General features: G+C 34.4%; 2 protein-coding genes across 16 annotated transcripts in view; both read right to left on the bottom strand.

The window, feature by feature from the left end:
- The window catches only part of IMPG2 (interphotoreceptor matrix proteoglycan 2), a 71659-nt gene extending 69553 nt beyond the window's left edge, over window positions 1-2106 (bottom strand). For 3 of the 4 annotated variants that reach the window (XM_036445427.2, XM_036445425.2, XM_036445424.2), the window contains exons 1-2: window positions 1205-2105; window positions 486-737 (exon numbers count right to left, since the gene is read on the bottom strand). In XM_036445427.2, coding sequence (XP_036301320.1) covers window positions 486-737; window positions 1205-1289 — 337 coding nt within the window. In that variant the 5' untranslated portion in view covers window positions 1290-2105. Of the gene's footprint in view, window positions 1-485; window positions 738-1204 lie in introns of all 4 variants that reach the window. The other variant, XM_036445428.2, reaches the window with a different exon arrangement.
- Window positions 2107-4178: 2072 nt separating this feature from the next.
- Window positions 4179-26347, bottom strand: part of SENP7 (SUMO specific peptidase 7) — a 156927-nt gene continuing 134758 nt past the window's right edge. For 9 of the 12 annotated variants that reach the window (XM_036445436.2, XM_045584037.1, XM_036445435.2 and 6 more), the window contains 11 exons: window positions 25881-26143; window positions 23486-23619; window positions 20797-20913; window positions 17234-17356; window positions 14943-15035; window positions 13766-13887; window positions 12513-12565; window positions 10508-10551; window positions 10348-10416; window positions 9549-9699; window positions 4179-7700 (listed from right to left, as the gene is read on the bottom strand). In XM_036445436.2, the coding sequence (XP_036301329.1) occupies window positions 7563-7700; window positions 9549-9699; window positions 10348-10416; window positions 10508-10551; window positions 12513-12565; window positions 13766-13887; window positions 14943-15035; window positions 17234-17356; window positions 20797-20913; window positions 23486-23619; window positions 25881-26143 (1307 nt within the window). In that variant the 3' untranslated portion in view covers window positions 4179-7562. Of the gene's footprint in view, window positions 7701-9238; window positions 9518-9548; window positions 9700-10347; window positions 10417-10507; window positions 10552-12512; window positions 12566-13765; window positions 13888-14942; window positions 15036-17233; window positions 17357-20796; window positions 20914-23485; window positions 23620-25880; window positions 26144-26347 lie in introns of those variants that run through there. The other 3 variants (XM_036445434.2, XM_036445437.2, XM_045584036.1) reach the window with 3 other exon arrangements.

Raw genomic sequence — 26347 nt, forward strand, 5'->3', positions numbered from 1 at the left:
TTATCCCATAACATAAACTGATATTTTTAAAGTGCTTAAAAAGAAGTAAATCACCCTGACTGGTTTGGCTCAGTAGATAGAACTTTGGCCTGCGGACTGAAGGGTCTCAGATTCCATTCAGATCAAGAGCATGTATCTTGGTTGCGGCACATCCCGTACTGGGGGATGTTGATTGATGTTTCTCTCTCATCGATGTTTCTAACTCTCTATCCCTCTCCCTTCTTCTCTGTAAAAAAAAAAATCAAAAATATATATATTTTTAAAAGAGTTAAATCATTTCCTCTTTTAAAAAAAATGTCAACTTTCCTATAAAGGTGTACAAATACTATATTCTTAGCAAGTCCCTTTTCCATAGCTGGTAGAAAGATGTTTAGCTCAGTCCCTACCTAAATGATCACAAATTGTGAAATAATATGAGATACAACAAAGGTGATAGCCATGTTTATATGCCATTACAGAGCCCAAGGATTCGGATGTTTGCTTACCTCTGACTTGAAAATATTTCACATGCTTTGCCTCGGCCTCTGTGACACTCTCATCAGGGCAGACCTTTACTCCGTCAGGAAACAGAGTGGATCGCCTTCTTCTTAGCAACCAGTGCCTCGCGGCTTCTCTGTGTTCCGGAGGCCCTTTGTTTCCACTGGACAGGGGAGAGTCTGCGGATTCTGATTCAGCCGGGAGAAAAGAAATTGCACTCGTGGGTTCTTGGGTTTCTTCTAAAGATAAGTTGGTTTGTGCTACAGAGTGAAGGCATAAACAAGGCTTCTGATGATAAATGAAGAGACAGTACGAAAGGTAACAAAGAAAAACTGAAAGGTAACAAAAAAAAACTGACATTTGTGCCACATTAGGATTTTTCAAATCAATTTCAGATAGACATGTGTGCCCAAGGAGGAGAGGAGTATTCAATCTTCTCTCCATTTAACTTCTACTCCTTCATTTCGAGATTGTTAGTTTTTGAAGTCAAGTATACATCCAATTTCAATACAAGAATTAAAAGAAAGTAAGGTTTGAGCCAGGAAATACTAACGAAGAGGAAAACCAAAATTATTGGAGAGCTTTTATAATAGTTTAAATGAATTAATATCAAAGATTAATAGAGTAGTATTTGATTCAATTTCTTATAACAGTCACATCAAATATTATTTTTAGAGAGAATACATTACAGATAAGAAAAAAAATAAAAATGTCAATTTTAAAGTACCTGTAAAAGATGAAAGGTTTTCTTCTATCAGGACAAATATCAAAATACCCAAAGAAATCTTCCCAGAATGAGGAAACATAATCATTTGGCCAAAACCAAAGAGATGAGGAGAGGCCAAAATTCTTAACTGAGCACCAAAGCCTTGAAGCTTCCAATAAAAAATTGTTACAGGAAAGATCTAACATATAAAAAAATTATGTTTGAGAATTGGCAAACATCCCAAAACTATTTGAAATGAGCGTAAATAAAAACGGTATCCTTTCAAAGCACCCCTCACTCTTCTCTCTTCAGCATGCTATGGAAGCAGGAGAGATAAGCTAATTAGAACAGATGGGGAGAGACAATTTCTTCTTTCTAATCTAGCCTCTAAGCTCTTTACTAACACTCTCCCTGCCTTTAATAAGCAGTTTGTTTAAAAATAATGTTTCATTTTTGTTTCACTTTTACAATTGTTATGTCTATTAGTCAAATCTTATCAATTCAAATGTTCTCCGGGTTCTTCTAGAACCAACAATTTATAAGCATAAAATGTCCAAATTGCCTATACCTGTCTATTTCATAAGTATAGATCTATACACAAAATTAGTTTTCTTAGAGCTGTTTCTCTTTGTAACAAATCTACTATACTGTCCTTAAACTTCCTTTGTTGATAAAAAATTTGAAGATCTTTCACTATAATCACTTACTATGTCTTCTTCCTTATCTAGAAAAATGGGATAGTAATAGTAAAGCTACTACTATGATAGAACTATTATGATGATTTAATTAGGAAATATACAGAAAATGCTTAGAATAGTACTTGGTTTCCACACACTCAATATAAATGATAGCTGTGTGATAACTTTATTGCTTACTTGGGTAAAGCCTAGTGTGTTATCCTTCATTCCAGAGGACCAGACAAAATTATTTGTATTAGGACAGTTTTTTTTGTTTTTGTTTTGTTTGTTTGTTTTTTATCAAATAAACCTAGTAGAAAACAATTTCATTATAATCCTTGTGGAAGCTAGAATTTACTATCAAATACCTTTGAATTTATCTTATGTCATATACCTCAGGAGTTCTCTTTTAAAAAAAATTTTTTTTTAACAATCTAAAGCACATTTTCTCTGAAGAATCCTAAACTAATTGTGTTAAATCAACCTTTGTTTTATGCTTTAGGAAAATCTCAAGTGTATTTTTTAATAGAAGATCATACAAACCACATTTTCAGCCTTTATTTAAGCTCACAAATCTCAATGACCATTAAATAAATACATGTGCATAGAAGCATTTGCAATATATTGATAAGAATTTTATTTGCCAAACTATCGCTAAATAGGAAGAAAAAGCTGAAAATTTTACTAGTAAATGAAATTAGAAAGTTCAAAGAAAAGTTTCATGTTGATAATTCAGATCAAGGACAGCCATGCCAGAAGCTCATTGGAAAACTTTAAGGTAACAAAAGGCATGAATGAGTTTGTGTGTGTGTGTGGGGGGGGGGGGGGTAGAGGTGGCGTGGGAGAGGGGTAATGACAGGTTATGAAAAAAAAATTTTAATATTGTAATAAAAAATGAAAATGAAAAAGCTACTTCAAAATTTTTGATGGCCTACTCCAACAAGCCAGGAGATCTGAGATTCACAGTATTCTGGAAACATTTCTGTACTTAGAATGAGAAAAACCCTGAGCAACCCTGAGTTCAAATCCTGTTTTTACCACTTAATATTTGATTTTGATGAACCTAAACTCCTTGAACTGATTTACTCACTAAAGAAATTAGGTATGATAATCTCTACCTATATCACAGGGTTGCTGGGGAAAATAGGAAATATGCAAATTCTTTGTAAACTAATATATACTATTTATCTTTCATTATAAGAGTTCATAAAGTTTTAAGAGGTTTCAAACTTTGGAATTCTATTTGTTTAAACTGCAGAATGGAATAAATTTTCCCTAATTTAAATTATATTACAAGTATTTACTTAAGAACTTTAACAATGGTTATTCTATAAAAAATAGTTTGTAAGATTTCAGAAATCTGTGCTTAAAAAAATAGTATAAAAACTTCAGCTGGCTTCATTTGCTTCTAAATACATTTACCATTTTATCAATTCATTTTAACTTCACATTTAGTGTACTTTTTAACTGCAGCATTCTTAGAATAATTGCATCTATAACTCAAGGCAGAACGTGATGACTAATGTAAGGTTGTGCCGTGTGTTATAAAGGTCTTAATTTTTTATGCTCTACTGAGTTATTCTATTTCTTCTCTTGAACAAATTTAGCTAAAGCAGTAAGACACTTATGACATTACTATGAGATATATTAACTTTAGAAAAAGACTTGGAGTTTTGGGACTTCATGAAGTTTATAATATTGATTTAGGTAAAAACAATGGAGTACTTGGAAGCAGAAGTAATTTTTTTTTTTTTTAGATTAGTATACTGTAATTCATTTCATAAGATTTTAAAAGGTTCTTTAAGAATCATTAAAAAAGATTAATTCCAACCGGGAAGCTAAAGGGGGTTTATCAGAGAAGATAACATGTCAGCCACGCCTTGAATGGCCTGGTGCAGTGGTATTGCAGTGGGCAGAAGTGGAGAGGGTTAGTGGGCGGAGATGAGAGTTAGGAAAAAAACCTGGGCATGATCAGTAAGGTAGAAAAATATGCAATCTGTACAGAAAATAGGAAGATATTTGCTAAAGCAGGAACAGGAGCCTCGGGAAAATAGGCTGGAAATGAAGGAGGTTGATTATGAAATACCTTGAGAGTCTTACCAAGAATTTTGGGGGGTGAGGGGAGTTCTATATAGATGAAAAGATTATCTACTTTTAATTACTCAGAAAAAAATATTCCTTGAGTTTTCACTGAGAATATTTTTAGGAAGTATTTCAAAACCTCATCTGATGGTCCTTATGCCCCAAGAAATATGCCCCCAATTATAAGCTGGTAAGAAATTAAACAAACATTGTGCTTAGAAATAACAAGTACCAGGTTCTTTCATCCATTCTTTAATTCCAAATGAGTTGACAATCATTTATTGACTCAGCAAAAGTTTGCAGGTGTTCACTACATGCTACTAACATACTAAATACATCAAATGCAAAATGTTGGTCCATTAGGAGCATGTCGTCTATAGGTGAAAACATGTATACAATGACATAAAACTGATGAAATATAAACAAGTCGTTACGGGCGAACAGGAAAGGTAATGAATTATTCTGTTTGAGCAAATGTGGGGTGATGACATTTGACCCAGATTTGGGGGGGAAATATAAAGTTGACAGGAAGCAGTGAAAGGGTGTTCTAGAAAGAAGGACTGGCATGTGCAGGCCTGAGGTGTGGAGATGCAATGTTGCGACATCTATTACACACCACCAGCGATGATCCTGGGTTCCAAGTGACACACTCACAGGACAACAGTCCATAATCTAGCTCATTCCATTCATATTTGATACACAGCCCAGAAACCAGTGCATCACATAAAGCCTATCTTCTGTAGGAGTCCTGAGCCCGATGTCTCCAGCCCCCAGAAGGGATGTGAGAGAGGAGAGCGCCTCATGCAGACCACACCGGACCCGCATAAGGAAGCCTCATCCACCCACGACCATGTCTTTTAACAGACCACGGGCACTTCCCAAACTTCCACAGCCAGTTACGATGGACTGCGGAGGGAAGCAGGGCTTCATAGAATCTGCTCCAGCAGGCCTTCTAAGCACGCATGTCCCCACTCAGTTCTCCAGCCATACACAGCTAACCGTTAAAGGTCTTTTCACCATTAAAAAAAAAAAATGTTGACTACATACGACAGTTCACATTTAAGAAACCATATTGAAAAGAAAAAAAAACAAGGTAATTTCCTATGAATAAATGGCTTAAGCTTTGTGTTAAGCTAAAAGTAATTAAAGTATAAATTAATCATTTTATATGACTGAAAAGTAGACCAGAGTGGAAAGATGAGGATAAAGATAGAAATGAATTTAGAAAGGGCTCTGTGTGATGAGTCTAGGTGGTTGAAAATGACTCTTTTTAAAAAGCTATCCTTTGCCTAGCAGGTGTGACTCAGCGGTTAAATGTTGACCTAGGAACCAAGAGGTCACTAGTTTGATTCCAAGTCAGGGAACAAGCCCAGTTTGCAGGCTTGATCCCCAGTAGGGGGTGTGCGGGAGGCAGCTGATCAATGATGTTCCTCTCTCTTCCTCTCTCTCTAAAACTCAATAAAAACATATTTTTTGAAAATCTACCATTTTACTTTTAACCCCAAGTGTTGTGAATTAAAAATAGTAATATTTTCTTTAGGAAAGTTTTCCCTGTCCACCAACAACTCTCTTAGTACCTCTCCACTTTTCCGTAGCACACAGGGGTACACACACATACATACATACACACATACACACACACACACACACACACACACACACACACACACACAAGGATGAACTCCCTCTTGTGCACCCAAAGAAACTTATGATTGCTTTTATCAGGGAATATTAAGATTGTTCATATGTTCACTTCTCCCATTATACTATAAAGAGTTCAGAAGATCTCATTCATTTTATTGTATCTAAAAAATTACTCAAATGTTTCCTGAACCAACAACCAAATTAGCATTATGCTTACTAAAACAGAAAGGTAAATTAATCTAAGCCACATGATATGTACTGGCCACTGTAAAACTCAAATTTATTTCTAAGACTGTCACACATTTCTTTAAAAAATTATAGTTCAATCTAATGAATTGTAAATATGTTTAATATAAAATGTTGATATTCTCAAACCATTTCCACATGAATTTAGGAAAATGAATTTTAAACATCTTCAAAACATGATAAGAGACAGTGGTATCTTTGAAAAACACACAAACAAAAATGTTAAGAAGTCACAAGAAAATGTATTATATATTTACTTTACCAAAATTTGATGTATGAAACCATTAATAGTCACCTAAAAAAGTCCCCTCCTACACACACATAAATTGGGAATGAAACATGTAATTATAAGATTCTTTATAGGAAACTTCCAAAAGACAAATACCTTTAACAATATAAAGATGGTGACAAGATTAACAAAAGCTTAAAAACACTGAGGTTTAACTGATAATATCAATTCACATGATTTTGAAATAAAATGTTCCTACTTTTAGCTGTATCTGAAATTTCCTTTGTTTCACTGCTTTATATACAGTTACAATGTAAATCCAAGAGATGCTTAAAACAGAAGATTAAAATATTCCTTAAAAAAAATTTTCCTTATTTGAGAAAATACATTATAATTGTCCCCTCAAAGTATTCTTGATAACATTAGAGGATTGTGAAGTATTTCTATAATACCACCCTCAGTACATGAATTTATAACTGTTACCTGAACATTTAATATAAAAAAAAAAAGTAAGCTCCATGGGAATTACAGGTTTCTAAAATGTCCAATTTAAAAATATAAAAGCAATGACGGCAATCTGGCTTTACAGATGAATACTGGGTAACAGAGTTATAAAATTATGTATTTAGTTCTAATAATAAATAAGACTTTGAGGGTATTTTTTAATAAAATTATAAGGACACCAATTTTATCTTCTATACTTACATAAATTGTGTACATATATTCTGGGGTAATGTAGCAGTCAGTATATAGCTATACTTCAAATTGAGTTAACATATATAATTTTTAAAACATTTTTTGTTACAAATTTCACCCTGAAAGAATGAACTAAATTCTCAGTTCCCCACATATGAAATAAAAAAAGGAGAGGGAAAATTACAGCAGAGTAATGGTTCCATTTAGCAGATGAGAAAAATAAGCTGTGCTTTGAAAGACTGGATTTTTATCACCTTGCTAACATTATGTCTTCTTTTACACGTACAGAAGGGATGCCATAAAAGGCACTTTCTGAAGCCTTGATACTAAATTCGTTAAAAAAAAATACACAGTATTCATACTGCATGCTTGAGCTGCAAAGAATAGAATTACAATATTATGTGACTTGTCAAAGAATGTGACAAGCACTGGGGCTGTTAGCAGGGAGGACCGAGCTCCCTTCAACTCCCGTTATGTGGAAGTACAGATCACATAGTTTTATTATCTACAAAAACATTCCCACATTACATATGCTATTGCATAATCCAAGCATATTAAATCAGAAAAATATCAAATATTTATGAAATTTCCATTTCTATCTATTAAGTGTATTTCTCACCCCCATCTCTTCTCCATCTATAAGATCCCAACAATCTAATAAGACACCTTATATATTTTAAATAAAGGCCAATGACTTATAAAACTACTACAAGTTATTTTCTTCTCTGTGAGCTGGCTAACACAAATGCTGGTAAGCAGCTTTCCTGTAATCGTGTAGAGCATCTGTCATCTTTGTCCAGATTAACTAGCTACTGCTGGCCTTCTGCTGCTGCAAGTGAAGTTTCAAAATGAGCTCGCGAATATCCTCCCGCTTGGTCTTTATTACATGGCGAGGAAACCATTTCTCCAAATGAATTGGGAGTTCAAAGTTAACAATAGGGTCCTAGAGAAAAGAAAGAATACAATCATTCTAGTGGTATGATTCAGACTTGTTTGAATTTCATTTTTACAAGAAATGAGAAATTGCCAACTTTATTTAAATAACAACTTTGCTAAGATACCATTCACATACTATAAAATTCACCTAAGATGCAATTGAATGGTTTTCAGTATATTCACAAAGTTGTGCAACCATCACCACCATCATTTTAGAACATTTTCATTAAACTGCTAATTTTTGAACAACAAAAATAAATCCTGTTTGTTCTGTTACAATGGTGCTTAACCGATTAGTGCAAAACAGATTAGTAGTAGAGAATGATAGAGTTCAATGCAGAAGGTTAATTTAAACACAATTTTCTTCAACATGTTAATATTTTGAAATTATTAAAACAAAGAGAAAGTCTTAACAGTAAATGAAGAATCTCAAATTTAAAAAAAACAAAACACATCAAATCCTGAAGAAGGGCCTTCTTTTAGTGCAAAAACAGCCAATTTATTGGCTTCAAGAACAGTTGTTTTTTCAATTGTTTTAAGCTTAATAAGGAAGTTGCAAGTTTTTTTAAAAAAATAACTGCTGAAGAAGGCTCCCTCTAGATCAGGTTTATTATAAATTTGATGAAACTATTAGAAGCCAGATATAAGAAGGATTTACAGCTTGAAGAAGAAATTAGGAGTCCCAGGGTATAATGTTAAAAAAAAATGGACTATGATGCTCAGAGCAAATGTCAGTGGTGATTTAACTATGCGAGTATTTTTATTAGAATTAATATTTTGTTAGGGCTTAGTTACATGTTCCACGGGTTGTGAGTGATCCATCCCAGACCTATTTTTTTCCACAAATTTATGCACAAATTTGTAAAACACATGGTTTAGGTTTTTTTTTAGTTTCTCCCCCACACCCCAGAAATCTTACAACCTTTATTAGATGCATATTCTACTGACTGAGGCTATTAAAGTAGAATTATGTATTAAACTCAAAATGTGTAATAAGGAACTTAGAATATTATAAAAATAAAACCAAATCTTTTTGGAAAGAATATTAGAAGACTAGAATTGACTCCCTTTAATGAACTTCCAATGTGAAAAAAATATTAATATATTTCAGTGACTTTCATAACATGTACCATATTCCTCTATGTTATTCCTCTCCAATTATACCAAAAGTTTTAACTGCACCTTATAATCCTTACTTTGAAAGTACTGTAATCTTTAAAGGATTTTCCAAGCAAGTATAAATAACCTGCTAAATATACTAGCAACACTGGTAATGACTGAAGTAGTAAGCTGACAGTTCAAAAAGCAAAGAGTAATTCCTTGCTATTTAAAATTTCTCCTTTAATATTGCTGCAGCTTCAATGGAGTCCCTGGTGAGCTAGAAAATAACACCCAGGCTTGTCATTGCACTTATCTAGTTCGTGGTTTTCTGAACTACTTGATTACATGAATCTAGTTCTGAACATTTTTCTTCAAATTTCAATCTGCCTTACTACTCTCTGCATGCACCCCCACTCCCACCAGTAATCATTCTGGAACTCCAATTATATGTAAATTAGACTTTTTGACTGTATCACACTTATCTCTTATGCTCCGTTCTTTATATTCTTTTTCTTCTCCAAGCAAATTGGATACTTTGTAATGTCTTTTTCTTTTTTGAAGTTCACTAATACTACCTTCCTTCCTTCCTTCCTTCCTCCCTCCCTCCCTCCCTCCCTCCCTCCCTCCCTCTCTCTTTCCTTCCTTCTTTCCTTCCTTCCATGATTACCTATAACATTTTCTGCTTCTTTGCTTGCCCAGTAATTTGTGATTGTATACTGGTAACTGTGAATAAGAAATTTATATTTTTACATACCTTAAAGAAGCTTTCCACATATTGCAGTAAATATACTCCACAATCACTGCTATTATCTTGTTTAGGAACTTTAGGGCATAGGTCCACCATGTTTGTTTTGCTGAATTCACGGTGAGTTTTTCGTTTAACTTCCCACTCTACTTCTAAATACCTTAAATCATTAAAAAGTAGATTGACTTGAATAGAAATCTCTTTATTGTTATGTAACACTTTCACACAAAAACATTTGTTGGCTCAAGCCTAATTTCCAAAGACTGAACTTTAACAGTAAAAATTACATGTGAGGCTTCAAAAGTCCTACTTTAAAGAAAATAATCTTAGTTTCTAACTAAATGCTGGATCTTTTCTAACAACTCAACTTTAACAAATCAAAAATATAAAGTTACTTATATCAAAAAGTAGATTAATAAATTATTTTAAAATTTTAGCTGCTAGTTTTTTTCCAGATCTTTAGAGTAAATTACAAAATTACACATACGTGTACACACACACTCACACACACACACACATACACACATGTAATAAGAATTTAAGGTTTATTTCCTAAAGTATTACTTTTGATAACTACTAACATTTGCACTGTTCCTTTGTAAAGTTGTGCTTTTGTTCAATTATGAATACAAATTCTGAATTTACTTTTGACATAGTCCTTGAGAAATATTAATTCTTAAACTTATAGGCCTCATCTAAATACATAATAAAATATAATTATCATAGCATTTTCAGTAATTCTTAAAATATCTTCAAAATTATTGAGATTTTTAGGTAACAAACTAAAGAACAAACTGTCATTACTTACTCTCGTAAATTCTGAACTGTGTTTTGTATAGAAGCAGCTTTCAAGGAGTCTAGTATGAGAATGCATGGCCTATTAAGAGCAAAGGAAGAAATCAAGATGTACATATTTGTATATGAAGTGAACCTAAATATTTGAAAATATCATTATAGCATGTACCTACCTTTTACATACTTTCTTTGGTATTGACATACTTGTCTCAGTACTCTGAAATAACATAAATTTTTATGACTTTACGATTAAAACTAGTTTGAATAAATTAAGTTACTTTCTAAAATGTTTCAAATAACTTTGAAATTAAAATTTCAAATAAGAGTTATTTTCATTATCAAAAGTGAGCTAATGCACTTTTCAAAATGCACTGATTTATTTCCTTACTAAAAGCTCAATGCACGAAGATTCATGCCTTCCTTCCCCTGGCTTCTGGCACCGCCTTTCCACTCCAGCCCTGCCTTCCCATGCTGCCCAGAGGCCCTGAGAGACTGAGGTAGGGTGGAATGCCTGTATTGTCGCCATGGTGACTGCACAGGCAACTATGCAGGTCACTCAGCACCTGTGTATGCAAATTAACTGCCATCTTTGGTGGGTTAATTTGCCTACTCACTCTGATTGGCTGGTGGCATAGCGGAGGTAAGGTCAATTTACATGTTTGTCTATTATTAGGTAAGGTACTAGTGAAACAGTAGTTTACACAGTTTTACATGTGGCCTGAAGAAGTTATGAACCTTTAATATGTCCTAAAAAATAATCTGGAACTTTAATTAATTACTTCTATTCAGAGTTATCATCTTCAGCAAAGATAAGCAAATTAATTTAATGTATGCTTACATATATTCTCTACCTCAATAAGTAATGTCAGTAGAGACATTTCTTTCCTCTGAAGCACAAAAAGCAAAATATTAATGTATATTAAGCAAAAAGGATGGATATTTTTGTTGATAAATTTGAGAAACAATAGGTCAAACAAACACTTCTTTAAAGCAGAACGTCTCAGTATCTTTATTATCTACATAACAAAAGCCTAAACGACAGTTATGGTGGAATGACCAGAACAACCAGTCACTATGATGCACACTGACCACCAGGGGGCAGATGCTCAACACAGAAGCTGCCCCCTGGCGGTCAGTGCACTCCCACAGGGGGAGTGCCGTTCAGTCAGAAGCCAGGCTCACAGCTGGCGAGCGCAGTGGCAGTGGCGGGAGTCTCCCACCTCAGCAGCAGCACTAAGGAGCAGTGAGCCCAGCAGTCAGGAGCAGAGAGCAGGCGGCGGTAAGGAACAAGGGGCTCTGGACTGCGCACAGGGTGTCCGCTTGCTGGCTGAGGGACTCCTCACCCCCGCCAGTGCATGAATTTTGTGTAACAGTGGATCTCTAAAACAGAAATAGCATCCAGGGTTTATCCAAATTAACTGACCTTAGAATCCCTTTTTATCATAAACTGCATTTTAGAACAAGTATTCCAAGAAACCCAATTTGGGAAACCTGGCTTAAAAGCAAGAAAGAACTCCCTATCCTGCCACTGTACCAATAGAGGAGGAAACACCTTCCTTCCACCTACCCAATACCAGTGACAGCTAAGACACAGGCCTGTGCCAGGAGGCTGCTGCTATCTGTGCTCACCAAAAATTCATTTGGTGGCTACCTTAATCGATTAAAACACCAAATATAGACCTTGCATACAAGTTTTAAGGCCCTTATATAGAAAAGTTAACTATCTTCGTCTCAGAAGCCATGTGGGTTGGCCTTGATTCTATTTTGATAATTTTTATCAATTCACAATAGAAAGTAAAATATAAAAATATGCTTGTAGAATATAAGAAAGTAGAATATAAAAATTAGTTTATTAATTATGCTAAGTTCAAAAAATTGCTAACATAAGGAAGAATAAAAGTAAATCTGACTCACATAAATGAGAAAAGTAGTCAACTAAGATGATCAGATAAACTATTACAAAACTAAACAAACCAAAGGAGTCAAAGAAAGATAAACAGATACAAAAAGAATGTTAATATCTCATGTTCTCTTTTCTACTCACACAAAATCCATCAAAGAATCATAGGTAGCAAAAATTTAATTATGGGCCACCAAGGTCCCACAGCCACCTAGCTATGCAGAATTTTACAGATTCATGAGTTTCCCTTCCTTCAAATCTATAAAGAACACACTTACTTGAGAATCCACTGTACCCAAGGATAGTACTGAAGTAGTACGTAGATCTTTATCTAGTTAGAAATAACAAAGCAGTTATGAGTCTTTATGTCTAATACAAAGTATTTAGATAAGCATAAATTCTAATTTGTATGGATATAGTATTTAAAGGGGAAAAAATACCTGGAATCTATTTAAACTTTTCATGGTTGAAGTTATAAACAAAATTCAATCAACAGGTAAAACTGACTATAATCAGCTATTATCAGACAATACATAAACCCCAGAGCCAAACCTGAAATACCAGTTAGCTGGGTCTGTTTCTTATAAAAAGACAATCTTCAAAAATGGATCACTGATTAAAATATCTGCTGTTTCTATTTATTTTTTAATATATATTTTTATTGATTTCAGAGAGAGGAAGGGAGAGGGAGAGATAGAAACATCAATGATAAGAGAGAATCACTGATCAAATGCCTTCTGCATACGCCAACTGAGGATTAAGCTCACAACCAGAGCATGTGCCATGACTGGGTATCGAACCATGACATCTTGGTTCATAGGTCAACACTCAACCACTGAGACACACCAGCTAGGCAAAATGTCTGCTGTTTATAATGTGGAGGAACATTAATTTGTCTAGTAATGGTTCTTATAACCTATGATCATAGAGTGTTTCATAAGTATACTTTCTAAGAAGAAGATGATTAGAGAAAATTGAAAATAATCAGTTGCTTTATCAGATACACACAGCCCCTCCAAACCACCCCTCCCCCGCATTTTGGTCAGTGTTAATGATAATGACTATTATTAATTCTGCTTGCTGCTTGGGCTACAGCTATAGAACATATAATTTTGATTTTTCTTCTTCAAAGAAAGTAGGCTTATTTGCTTGCGTAACTGGGTTGTAACATAAGAAAAATCAAGACAGAATTGTTAAGAGACCCATATTACCTAGCCAAATTACTGTGTCAACAAAAACTGCGTTACTTTATATTAAGAAAAAATGGGGAATTTCAAGCTTAATTGAAGATCCACAGCATAGGTCCTTAGTCATGACGGCAAGATTATGGTATAAAAAGTGCCATGATGAAACTCAATATAAAAAATTATATACTATCTATATAAAAGGCTGGGCATATATCATGAAATTTTCAGCTTTCTTATTCTTCTAGTAAGTTTAATAAACTATGTATCTTTTAACGTAATAATGTTCCCTCTAATCATTCCATTGTTGTTGCCATTAAGAACACCATTTACATTATGTTTATCACCTATTGTTTTGTTGTGCTGGGATTGCTGAGCCTGGGATTGCTGGGATATGGTTTGTGGAAAATCTTCATACACAGCTTCTTCCAACCACGGAAAACAAATGACTGCAAGGTACCAGTGAGACCTGTCAAAAGAGAAATACAATCTTAATAACACAAAACCTAAACAATGCCTAAGAATACATCCTAGAACTACAGCTAAGAAAGGGGGTGTGACAAACTGAATTTAGAAGAAGTCAATTAAAATATCTGATATAATATAGAACACACATTCCAAAACTAATTATAAGTACGAAGTAAGACTACTTAGGATAAAATCTGAGTAATTCAAACTTATTTACTTTCTTATAGTCAGTGTTTTCTGTCGAGGATTTGCTTTAATAAATAGACTCGAAGCATAATAATTTTTCTATTAGTTCTTAAAGAGCTTACTCTCAAATATTTGAAGATTCATGCTAACATCTTTTGATCTTTTCTTGAGTTGAAAAAAACATTCAATGCCTTAGTCATTACAGTTTTGTGCTCATTTGTCATTTTATTTTTTTTCACTATTATTTACAATATAACCACTGTCAAAACAAAATCCAAGATATATAACTCATTGTTTTAGCTAATGAGTTGATTTAAAAACTGTGGTACATCTACACAATGGAATACTATGCTGCTATAAAAAGGAACTCCTACCATTTGCAGCAGCATGGATGGACCTGGAGAGCATTATTCTAAATAAAATAAGTCAATTGAGAAATATAAATATTACATGATCTCCCTCACTTATGGAATATAATGAACAACATAAACTGATGAACAAAAACAGATCCAGAGACAGAGAAGCATCAATCAGACTGTCAAATCTCAGAGGGAAGGCAGGGGAGGGTGGAGCTAAGGGGGAGAGATCAACCAAAGGACTTGTATGCATGCATATAAGCCTAACCAATGGACACAGACACTAGGAGGGTGAGGACATTGCGGGGGGGGGGGGGGGGGGGGGGCACGCATTGGGGGATAAGGACACATATGTAATACCTTAATCAATAAAGAAAAAATAAAAATAAAATAAATAATAATTACACCTGGGGTTAATATATGCACACTTTTTACTGATTATCTATCTAAATACACCCCAAATACTTTTCTGTACCCCCTCCAATTTTCTTTTGAAATAATCCAAAATACTCACGACTCATTTACAGGCACAAAGATGTAATCTTTATTAAAGATGTTTATGTTGCGAGTCCATGTTCTTACCCTTCTATGTCTTCTTTGTGCCATTCTGGGAATATGAAAAATAGATATATTTGATATATAAATAATTAAAAATTTAAGATAAGGATTTCAAGAGTCATTTTTATAACTGAAAACTGCTAGGTTTAGCTTACCAAACCATCCTTTTCAAGATATATAACACACTAGAAAATTATCTCCTTTTATTAACTCCTGGGTATTCTTAAATCTGATCCCTGTTTATAAATAATGTAATAGAAGGCAACAATTTATAAAATGTCATGTAGATTTTACAAGTGGCATAAGTGAATATAAACAACTATACCTATTTATTCTGTTTAGTTCCATCTTCACATGGTATAAAACACTATTATTAAATCTTAACAGAATTGTCTAAATATTATATCTGTGAATAGGGAGGTGTTTTAAAACAATGAAAGAGGAAGGAGGCAGATATTCTGAGATTTTTAAAGCTGACACTTGACTCCCTTCATTTGTTATATAAAAAAACTATAAGACAATGAGTTAAGTATATCCATCTTTCATTTCATTTCTTTTTTTAAAATATATTTTATTGAGTTTTTACAGAGAGGGAGAGAGAGGGATAGAGAGTTAGAAACATGCCCTTGACCAGAATCAAACCTGGGACCTTTCAGTCCGCAAGCTGATGCTCTATCCACTGAGCCAAACCAGTTTCGGCTCATTTCATTACTTCAACAAATATTTATTAGGTTCCTAAGAACAATCATAACATCACCCACACTGATCTAAATGAATTTATTTTAAAGTGAGGGCAGAAAAAAGCACACAACAAATAATTAAAATATAAATGTCATAAAGAATGACATTACAGCATCTAGGAAAGCCACCTATAAAAGGGGTGAGACACACAAAAAACAAATACGAAATAGTGTATTTCTTTACATCAGGGGTGGGAAAGTCCATGGGCCCAGTAAGGCTTGAGAAATCATTTGGTCTGGCCCTGCCAAGGCAAACGCAGGTAGGACTCGAAATTCCATAAATCTAGGAGCTTTTTCTCATAGCAACATAAATTTATATGAAGTGAATTATATTAAGTGAATGCTGTTATAAATATCTAAATGGCTCTTGGCAGAAAAAAGGTTCCCCACCCCTGCTTTACTAAATCCATCAGGGAAGATATCAAACCAAGTTTGGATATCAAAAAATAATTTTAGGAAGGGGGTGGCAATTAACAGTGGCATAAAGGAGGTGGTATGTGATTTCTGGATCAGAGAATCCATCCATTGAAGAACCTCTTCTTATGCAGGAAATTAAACAAATCATTAAGTCCTTAAAGATTTATATATCAAGTAATAGAGGAAATAGACATCTTTGCCCAATATCTGCTCATCTGACTAATCACACTTGCAAGGGCAGACGTGGGAAAGAAGATGGGATCCAGAAAGGGCTAAAAGATGTGACAGGAATGAACATTGTATGTAGAAGACTAACTTCATAAAATAAGATGGAGTCACATGTTCACTGATTTTTTTTTATTTCAGAATGGCCCAACCATTACAAGAATATAAATAACTGCTTTCCTCTAGTGTATAGTCTATTAATTTCTCCATTTGAAAATCACAAGGATGCCAATTCTTCTGTGTTATGTTGGTGTTTGGTATATTTCCTGATTATGTTAACTTTATTTGATTGGGAATATATTACAAATGGAATAGGGCAAGGAGAATAGGAGAGAATACGGGAACCACAAATTAATCTTATTCTCAGTTCCTAACTGTGTAGAAAATCCTCAATTAAATATCTAACAGTTCTCTCCCCATTAAATAATACACATTATTATGTATCGTTTTCTTTGAGTTCTTAGCATGTACCAAGAACTGAGTAAAAGGCAGTAGGGATAGTAGAAAATAAGGCAGATAAAGTCCCTGACCTCATGGGGCTTATACTTTAGGGTGAGAAACTGCCAGAATCACTGCCCACGGTGGAAGGTAAAGAAATCACCTAGTTCCTTCCTTCCTTCCTTTCCAGCTCCCAGTGTCCCCCAAAGGAAGTGCAAATGGAAATGCAGCCTGCAAGAGTCCACCTCCCTTTGAGAAGGAGCAGTGCCATGGAAGGTGAGAAATGTCTCACAGAACAACAGACCCAGCACCTACACAAGTGAAAATATTACTCACTCAACGGAACACTCTACGAAGTTATTTCATTAGAAACATCAAAATGGTATATCTGCCCCTCAAAACGTAAGTACAATGGAAGATAACTTACGAAAGATCTGGATTATCTTCTGTTAAGTTCTTTTCCTTTCTCGTCAAGCATTTATAGAAAAAGCTACTAAAAATGTGACTTCGTTCACCAAGTTCATTTGATGCCTTTTCCAATATAAGATACCTGGTAAAGTAGCAACACCACAAAATTAAATTATTTTTAGATTTTACCTGGTTTTCCCCCAATTATCTTATGTGTTCTGGGAATCTTCATTTTTATATCCAATTATTAGATTCAAAGCAATCTTGCAATTTGCTCTAACTTCAGTTCTTTTTGTTTTTTAGTTACTTCAAAGACCTGCACCAAGACTATTTAAAGCAGAAATTGCCCACTTATTCATTTATTCATTTAACAAATATTTATCAAATACCTAACATGTGTTGAGTACCATATTTATACTACAGACAAAAAAGAAAAGAAAAAAATCTTAATAATTCTGAGACATGACAAATTTCTAAATTCTTAGTCCATTTCTATACTAAAAGTTCTTCAACATAAGATTATAATTCAAACATTGAATAATTAAACCTCTCATGATTAGAGAATTCAACTATTCCTTTTTTTGTTTTTTGTTAAACCTCACCTGAGGGTATTTTTCCCATTGGATTTTAAGAAAATGGGAGGAAGGAAAAAAGGGAGTGGGGGGGGAGAGAGAGAAAGAAAGATATCAGTGTAAGAGAGACACACTAATTGGTTGCCTCCCGCACTGTCCCAACCAGGGCTGGGAATCGATCTCAAGACCCTTAGGTACCTGTGCCTGTGCTTCAACCACTGGGCAACACAGGCTAGGGCAGAACTCAACTATTTTTAATGTTTATGCAGGTTTGAAAATTACCCTATAATTACTTTTTTTAAAAACATAACAGACTAAGAAAATGTGATGTTTTTCTATAATGTGGTTATGGGAAAGATATACTACAGGAAAGGAGACACAAAGAATGCTTGATCTGAATGATGATTAAGATGGTGTATACATATGTGAACATCAGCTTTATACTGTATTACTTGAAAGTTACTCATCAATTTAAGAAATAGAAAGTAGCTTAAAAAATAAAGATAGAATCCCCTCTAAAAATAAAGAACAGAGATATGGGTAGTCCCATGAAAAGGAAGTATAGTAAAATACTATTAAATCTGCATTAAAAATAAAATTTTATTAATTCAAAAAACATTAAAATACCCAAAAAATGACCCATTTCATCTCATAAAATATAAATGTGATACTATTATAAGATACAAAAATAAAATTCAAAGTGCTTAACCTTTAGAAGGAGAATGATTATAAAACTACCAAATAACTTTAAAATAAGGCAAAATAGTGTAAGTACCATAAAAGAGATGCAAATGAAGTTTTATGGGAGTTAATAATATTTGTTTAAAAGATCAGGAAAAGTTTCACAAAGGTACCACTTGAAAAGAGCCTTGAAAGGGAATAAAATTTCAACAAGTTTAAATAAGAGGTGAGAATTCCAGGAAGCAGGAAAAACAGCATTAATACAGAAGTGTGAATAGGGATTGGGCTTTGTTTAGCAAACTGTTTATAATTCCATTTTGCTGGACTATGTAGTACATATATGTAGATGGCTGAAAAGATAAACTGGTGTCATATTATCAAGATCCTCAAATGCCAGACTGTGTCTGAACTCATTTTAACAGGTAAAGTTCCTAAGAATTGCTTTCTTAGAGCAGTTTAAGAAAAAGTTAAAAAAAACAGAGACAAAAGATACAGGGAGACTACTTAAAAAGGCAGAATGATAATTTAGGTGAGATAAGGAGTACTAGAAAGATCATGACAACAAAAGAAAGAGATTAAATGAACTCGAGAGACAGAATTTGTTAAAATTGGCAACTCAATATATAGAAAGGGAATTGGGGGGAGGGGGATAAAGAGCCCATGATAATGGGAGACTTTCACTTCCAGTCTAGATTGAATAATATGGACCAAATTTACCCTTCTGGTTGAAAAAAAATAAAATAAAAAATAAAATAAAAATTAAGCAAAATATTTTTTTAAATTGTTTAAATATTTTTTAAAACCGTGGACATCAGGCAACAAAGAGCAGTGATCTTTGAGAAACGTGAAAGGTAAGCTCTCTCAGAATGGCCTTGACAGTTTCCAGGCTGCAGCACAAGGAGCACAAGGAGCACACTGAGGCCTGACAGACTCCCCGAGTTGAAGAGATGGATGTGATTCAGAAGAGACCAAGCAGCCAAGTCTGAATATTGGAAAGAAAAGAACTATCTACATAGAGAACTTCAAACATCTTCAGAAAGTCCTCCTCAAGTAGTCAGCAGCACACTGATCATTGTACGGGTGTAAGGAAAATACCCACGGCTGGCGGGAAACTACCTGAAAAGATGAGACAGACGGTACCCAGCATTTCCAAAGGCCCTGGGAATAATGCCTTTTCCTACCAGGCAGGCTGGAAAACCTCATGATTCATGCGGAACAGGGTAGAATACTTTGAAAAGTCTTTTCTCAGAGGCGGAGATTAATTTGTTGGTCTCGGCTAACAAATTACAAAAAGCATGACCCTTAAAAGCATCAAACTGCTTCCAAAAAATCTGTGTTCCACCATAATAAAGTTCAATTAATATATATAGGAATACAAAAATGCCCAGCCCCCCCCCCTCCAAAAAAAAATCACCAGACACGCAAAGAAGCAAAACAAAACAAAATGAAAAAGAAAACTCACAATGAAAAAGAAAAACTGACACAGATGTTAGAATACATAGAAAAGGACATTGAAACAGTTGTTATAACTATATAACTATATTCCAAACAGTTACTATAACTAAATAGATACATGGAAGCTATAAAAAAAAAAAAAAAAAAAAAAAAAAAAGGACCCAAATTAAACTTTTAGAGATTAAATCTACAATGTTAAGGATAAATAGTAAATGCTAGTGTGAGTTTTGGGACCTGAGTGACTAGACTAAGTACTGGATTATCAGTAAAATAGGGCTTAGTAGGTAAAATGACAATAAGTTTAGTTTGAGAGGGGTCAATGAAATAATTAGAGACATCTAAAAGTGAAGGGATACAGTACAAAATAAAGGCTAGAAACAAATTACCTTTGCATGAAAATTGATAAACCTTCCCTATCTATTCCTTCAGCTTAGTTATACAAAAATCTGAAGGTTTTTTTTTTTAAATAGTGATATGGATTTTTAAAATAACTGTTAATTCTTAATTGTGTTTAAAGACACAATAGATAACTACACAGAGTTGCTTCTCTTCAGTTAGTTCCCAAAGTGATTTGTAAATATGTAAGTAGTTCCTTCATCACAATAATAGTCAAAGAAGAATAAATCAAAACAAACAAAAACTAAAACAAACTAAAAACAGTACCTCTTCTGAAGTACATAGTATCTATTAAAAATAAGGGAATACAACTGAGTCAGTCAACTCTAGAAAACGTTTGGAGACAAATTTTCAAATCTAATATCTTGGCAGGTTACTTTTATCTAGAGTTAAATACTTTAGATATAAAAACATTTATTTTAAGATTCACATCAAAACCTGTAAAGCAAATGAGAAGATCAGTTAGCATTGTACTTACTTAAGGTAGAAATCAATAATCACATCATTAAGAAACTCCCCTTCTTCTAAGCACTCCAGATCTTCACTAGTTACTCCTAATCCCCCCTTGGTAGGTGGTGGAGGATATACAATCAACCTTAAAAGTAAAAAATAGAGTTAAAATATATTGGTATTAAAAATTCTAGGATCAAGGGGGGGCAATGTCAAAATATGTACACAGATAATAATTTAATAAAAAAAAAATTCTAGGATCAAGCTGAGACCGGTTTGGCTCAGTGGTAGAGTGGTGGTCTGCGGACTGAAAGGTCCCAGGTTCGATTCCGGTCAAGGGCATGTACCTTGGTCGAGGGCACATCCCCAGTACGGGGTGTGCAAGAGGCAGCTGACCGATAATTCTCTCTCATCGATGTTTATAACTCTCTATCACTCTCTCTTACTCTCTGTAAAAAAATCAATAAAATATATATATTTTTTTTAATTCTAGGATCAAAAAGATTTGTCATATGGTACAATAGCAGGGCAGTAGAATTCAATAACTAAAATACATAGAGCAAAAAAAATTTGACAAGTATGTTTTCCTCCCTTTATTTTCATAAGCAACTTATAATAGTCTCATTGAGCATCTTTTCCTTTCTAATTCTTCTCATGTAGGCTGGTCTCAATATCTGTTAAATCAATAGGTTATATCTCACAATCAATCACAATACCACTGAGGATGTCTATCTTCTGCATAATTTTTAACTTTCAACAAACTGAAATAATAAAACCATGGATGATTTTCCTATGGTATACTTTCTAACTCTAAGTGAATCCCTATTCATATTCCTAGTTCCTTTCTATTCAAAAGAACCAGCAATCAAAACTATGCTCTACTGGTTGCTAGTCTAAGACAGCTGCTGGGTGATGGGAATAATAGGTAGCTTAAGGAGGCAAGTTCCCTATGATAAAGTGCTTATAATATAAAACATAAGAGACTATAAGGGAAAGAAATAATTAGAATACAACCCAAAAGTAGCAGAAAATAGATGACAACTAATTAGGCATCTTTCTTCTAGCATCCTCTCTTGAAGTTCAAAAATAAGACCAGTAGCAGCAGTGAATTCTTGGCTATAATCTTGGCATAGACAGGTGCACATATCTATATTAATAAAAGGGTAATATGCAAATGGTTGTGATGCCCCCACGCTATACTGACCAATCAGCAAGAGGCTGCGTGCACAGCAGGCAGGGGTGGGTGGGGCTACATGCGCAGCGAGGCTGGGACATGAGGCTGCGACCCCGCCTGGCGCCGGCCGAGGACATATTGTTTATTTACTAATAAATGTATATATTATTTTCATATACATTTTACTAATTTTCTTTCATCTCTGACACTTCTATTATAGAGAAATGGCAAATAGCAATATTAAAATATTTCCTCTAATTAATTCTCTTTTAATGTCCACAAATTTCATGCACTGGGCCACTAGTATAGTAAATAATAAAGGTATAATATGTACTTCTTGAACCAGAAAGATTTAAGAAGACAAAGGTCATCCGCAATTGACTTAATCTTGATAAGCATGACACCTAAATCAAAAAAGACTGAAAATTTTATTTTATTTTTTTTTAATATATTTTAATGATTTTTCACAGAGAGGAAAGGAGAGGGATAGAGAGCTAGAAACATCGATGAGAGACACATCGACCAGCTGCCTCCTGCACACACCCCACCGGGGATGTGCCCGCAACCAATGTACATGCCCTTAACCGGAATCAAACCCAGGATCCTTGAGTCCGCAGACTCAATTCACTGAGCCAAACCGATTTTGGCAAGACTGATAATTTTAAATGCTAATATTTTAGTTTCTATTTATCAGCTATTTTCCTATCCTGTGCTTTCATGTGGTGTTTTTTTTCCTAAAACAGAGAAAAGGAATACATAGAGGAATAAAACCACTCTCAAATGCATAGACTCCCAATTCTGCCTTCCCACCATGAGAAGATGTATAAAAGACAAAATATAAACAAAAACAAAAACACAATTTCTAAAAGGGAAGTTCTGACAAATTCTAAAATACCTTAAATTGAGGCACACTTTCATAAATAATTTAATTTTCCTATTATATATTCAGATATAAAATACATAATCTTAAAAATCATACATTGCTATTTAAATATTTTCAATAAGTGCTTTAATCTTAAAAAATTTGATAGCTTGGCTACTATTTCTGTCTTATTAACATAAACTAAGTGAAATGGCACAATTGTTTTTCTTAATAAAATTTTTTAACTTTTCATAAATTTAGAAAAAATATTATTTTCATTATTAGCCATTTATAATAGTGTGAAAGTAAATCTCAAAACATTTTAAAAAATAGACTACTTAAAATCAGCCACATGAGCCAAAACCGGTTGGGCTCAGTGGATAGAGCGTCTGCCTGCGGACTGAAAGGTCCCAGGTTCGATTCTGGTCAAGGGCATGTACCTTGGTTGCGGGCACATCCCCAATAGGGGGTGTGCAAGAGGCAGCAGATCGATGATTTTTCTTATCAATGTTTCTCTCTATCCCTTTCTCTTCCTCTCTGTAAAACATCAATAAAATATATTTTTTAAAAAAAACATTCAAAGAATGTCCTCAAACTATTCAAAAAAAAAAAAATCAGCCATATGAGTAAAAACAACTAGCATGCCCACCTATTACAAACGAGACATGACACGGTACATACTTCTGAACAGGTCCAGTGTGCCTGACTTCTCGCCATTCTTCATCTGGGTTAGTTGTGATAGAAAGTGAGTAGCATCCGCTACTTTGCTTCTGCAGGAAGGTGTAATTAGGTTTGGCTGCATCTACATTTGAGGGCTGACAGGAAACGGGAAGAAAAGTCTCCTTATAGATACATAAATACATATTAACTCTGAAAAGAACAGTCAAAACCTAGACTTGTAAGAGAAAATACGTCTAAAATAAATCCAAATCATGGAATTATATCTATATTTTTAGAATTTCTGCCAAGATATTAGCATCAAAATAATACTATTGATCAAAATATATTGTACATAATCAAAGTTTCAGTAGAAGTGTTACTTATAAATCTGAGCTTTATAATTAAGAGAAAGAATCTGTGCAGCTCAAAATGAACACAAGAGGTGATAATAGAAAAAGTTTTAAAGAGAGACTAAAAGAGTTTATAATAATATAAATTGATATTCCATTATTAAATGGAAAAATAGAATGTATATTTGTATATACAATATAGTTACCATGCAAAATTGTTACAATCCTATCTAATAAAAGAGTACTATACAATTGACTATCACTCCAACATACAAGATGGCTGCCCCCATGTGGTCAAAGATGGTTGCCCCCATGTGGACGCAAAATGGCCAGCAAGGGAGGGGAGTCAGGAGGGGCCAGGCCTGCAAGGAAGGGAAGTTGGGGGTGATCAACCCTGCAGGGGAGAGCAGTTGGGGAGAACCAGGCCTGCAGGGGAAGGCAGTAAGGGGCAAACAGGCTGGCAGGGGAGCAGTTACGCATCAGTCAGGCTAGCGGGGGTGGGGTGATCAGGCTGGCAGGCAGAAACGATTAGGGGCAATCAGGAAGGTAAGCAGGCAAGCAGTTGGGAGCCAGCAGTCCTGGATTGTGAGATTGGGCCTTAAGGGACAGTCAGACATCCCTCGAGGGTCCCAGATTGGAGAGGGTGCAGGCTGGGCTGAGGGACACCCCCCTGCATGAATTTCGTGCACTGGGCCTCTAATGTATACATATAGAACGAAAATCTCACACCTTGACTTTCTAATGTGGCTTCCTATAAACCTTCTAAATAACAGATTAGCCCCTAACCAGACAGACTGCCCTGTGTGTAGATAGACATGCACATGCATGCTCCACAACAAACTTAATAAACACTTTTCTCTCTAGAGGTTTTTTCGTTTTGTGTTTTGTTTTTTTAAAGAGCATATTTAAACTTACTATGAATTGTTTCAAGGTAATTTTAGACTTACAGAAGAGTTGCAGAATACAAGCCTCTCCCAGATTCCAGTAATATTAACATCTTATATAACCACTAGTAGCCCTGCGTACAAATCCATGCGCCAGTAGCTCTCCATACGATGCCCCGCCTCCTATAGCTCCCCCATCGCCCTCCCCTCAGCTCCTCTCCCTGGCCCCTCCTGTAGCTCGCTGCTGCCCACTTGTAGCTCGCTGCCCTACCCTCCTGCTGATCAGTGATCTGGTCATTACATGGTCGGTCATTACACTTCACGGCGTGACAACCATTTGCATATTACATTTTTATTACATAGGATAGTACAATTATCAAAACTAAAACATTAACCCTGGTATAATATTATACAGTAAACTACAGACTTTATTCTGATTTCAACAAGTTTTTCCACTATTATCTTATTCCTGTTTCAGGACCTTACAATGCTTCAATCTTCCCTTATCTTTCATAACCTTGGTATTTTTAAAGAGTATCAACCAGTTATTTTGCAACCAGGTTTCTCTGGGTTTTTTCTCATGATTAGATTGAAATTATACAATATTGGAAGAATACCACAGAAGTGGTATACCCTTCTCGGTGGATGATGCAACAGTTGTTATGTCAGAATGTCTTATTACTGGTGGTGTTAACTCGGATCACTTGCCAGTATTCTCTACTGTTACTAAAACATATTGGGGAAGAGATTTTGAGATTAAGCACATATCCTGTTTCTCCTTAAATTTTTACCCATTAACTTTAGCACCCAATCAAACTATGATTTTTCTAATGGTAGTTTTATACTTCTCTCATTCTTTATATTTATTAATTGGAATACTTTTCTAAGAAAGACGTGTCCCTTATCCATCATTTATTATTTATGTATTCATTCATTAATTCAGTTATTTATTTATACCAATATAGATTTTTTGGTATTCATGTTATTCTTTAGTTATAATGACACACTATCATTATTGAGTTTGCTGATCAAACTGTTCTAGCTTTGGCACTGGGAGTTCTTCAGGTTGGCTATTGTGCCCTTTAGACAAAACAGCATTTTGAAATCGGCCTAATTTCAATAAAAGAATTTTCACCAAACCTTCTCCCACCCCCTCACCAATTATATTAATCATATGCTAACCTGAGATACGGATTGCATCTTTATTTCTTCAGCAGCAGCAGCAAAAAAGGAACAAGTTGAAGCACAGTAATAATGAATAAAAGAGCTTTCTTTCGAAGAAAGGTTCTGAAATAAAGGAAATGCCTGAACCCAAGACAATGGATAAGAAAGCTCTACTTCTCCAGTGGTTGTACTTATTTCTGTCATAATATCTTTCAATTTCAATTCTTCTCTTTGTGAAATAGGATTGTGTAGCTCAAGGAAAATGAATTCACTGGATTTTGCTATTAAAAAAAAACACACAATTTTTATCAATAGCATTATTTTTCAAGGGTATTATAATTAAAATAATTTGACTATTATTAACAGTAAGGTTGGTTATATAGCCACTAGCAAAGTAATCCAAGCAAATTAAATCCCAAAAATAGGCCATTAGTAACTAGAACCAAAATTGACAATTTTAGACTCCTTACTGCATTAGAATGTAA

The sequence above is a fragment of the Pipistrellus kuhlii genome, unplaced genomic scaffold (genome assembly GCF_014108245.1).
Source record: "Pipistrellus kuhlii isolate mPipKuh1 unplaced genomic scaffold, mPipKuh1.p scaffold_m20_p_2, whole genome shotgun sequence".
NCBI lineage: Eukaryota > Metazoa > Chordata > Mammalia > Chiroptera > Vespertilionidae > Pipistrellus > Pipistrellus kuhlii.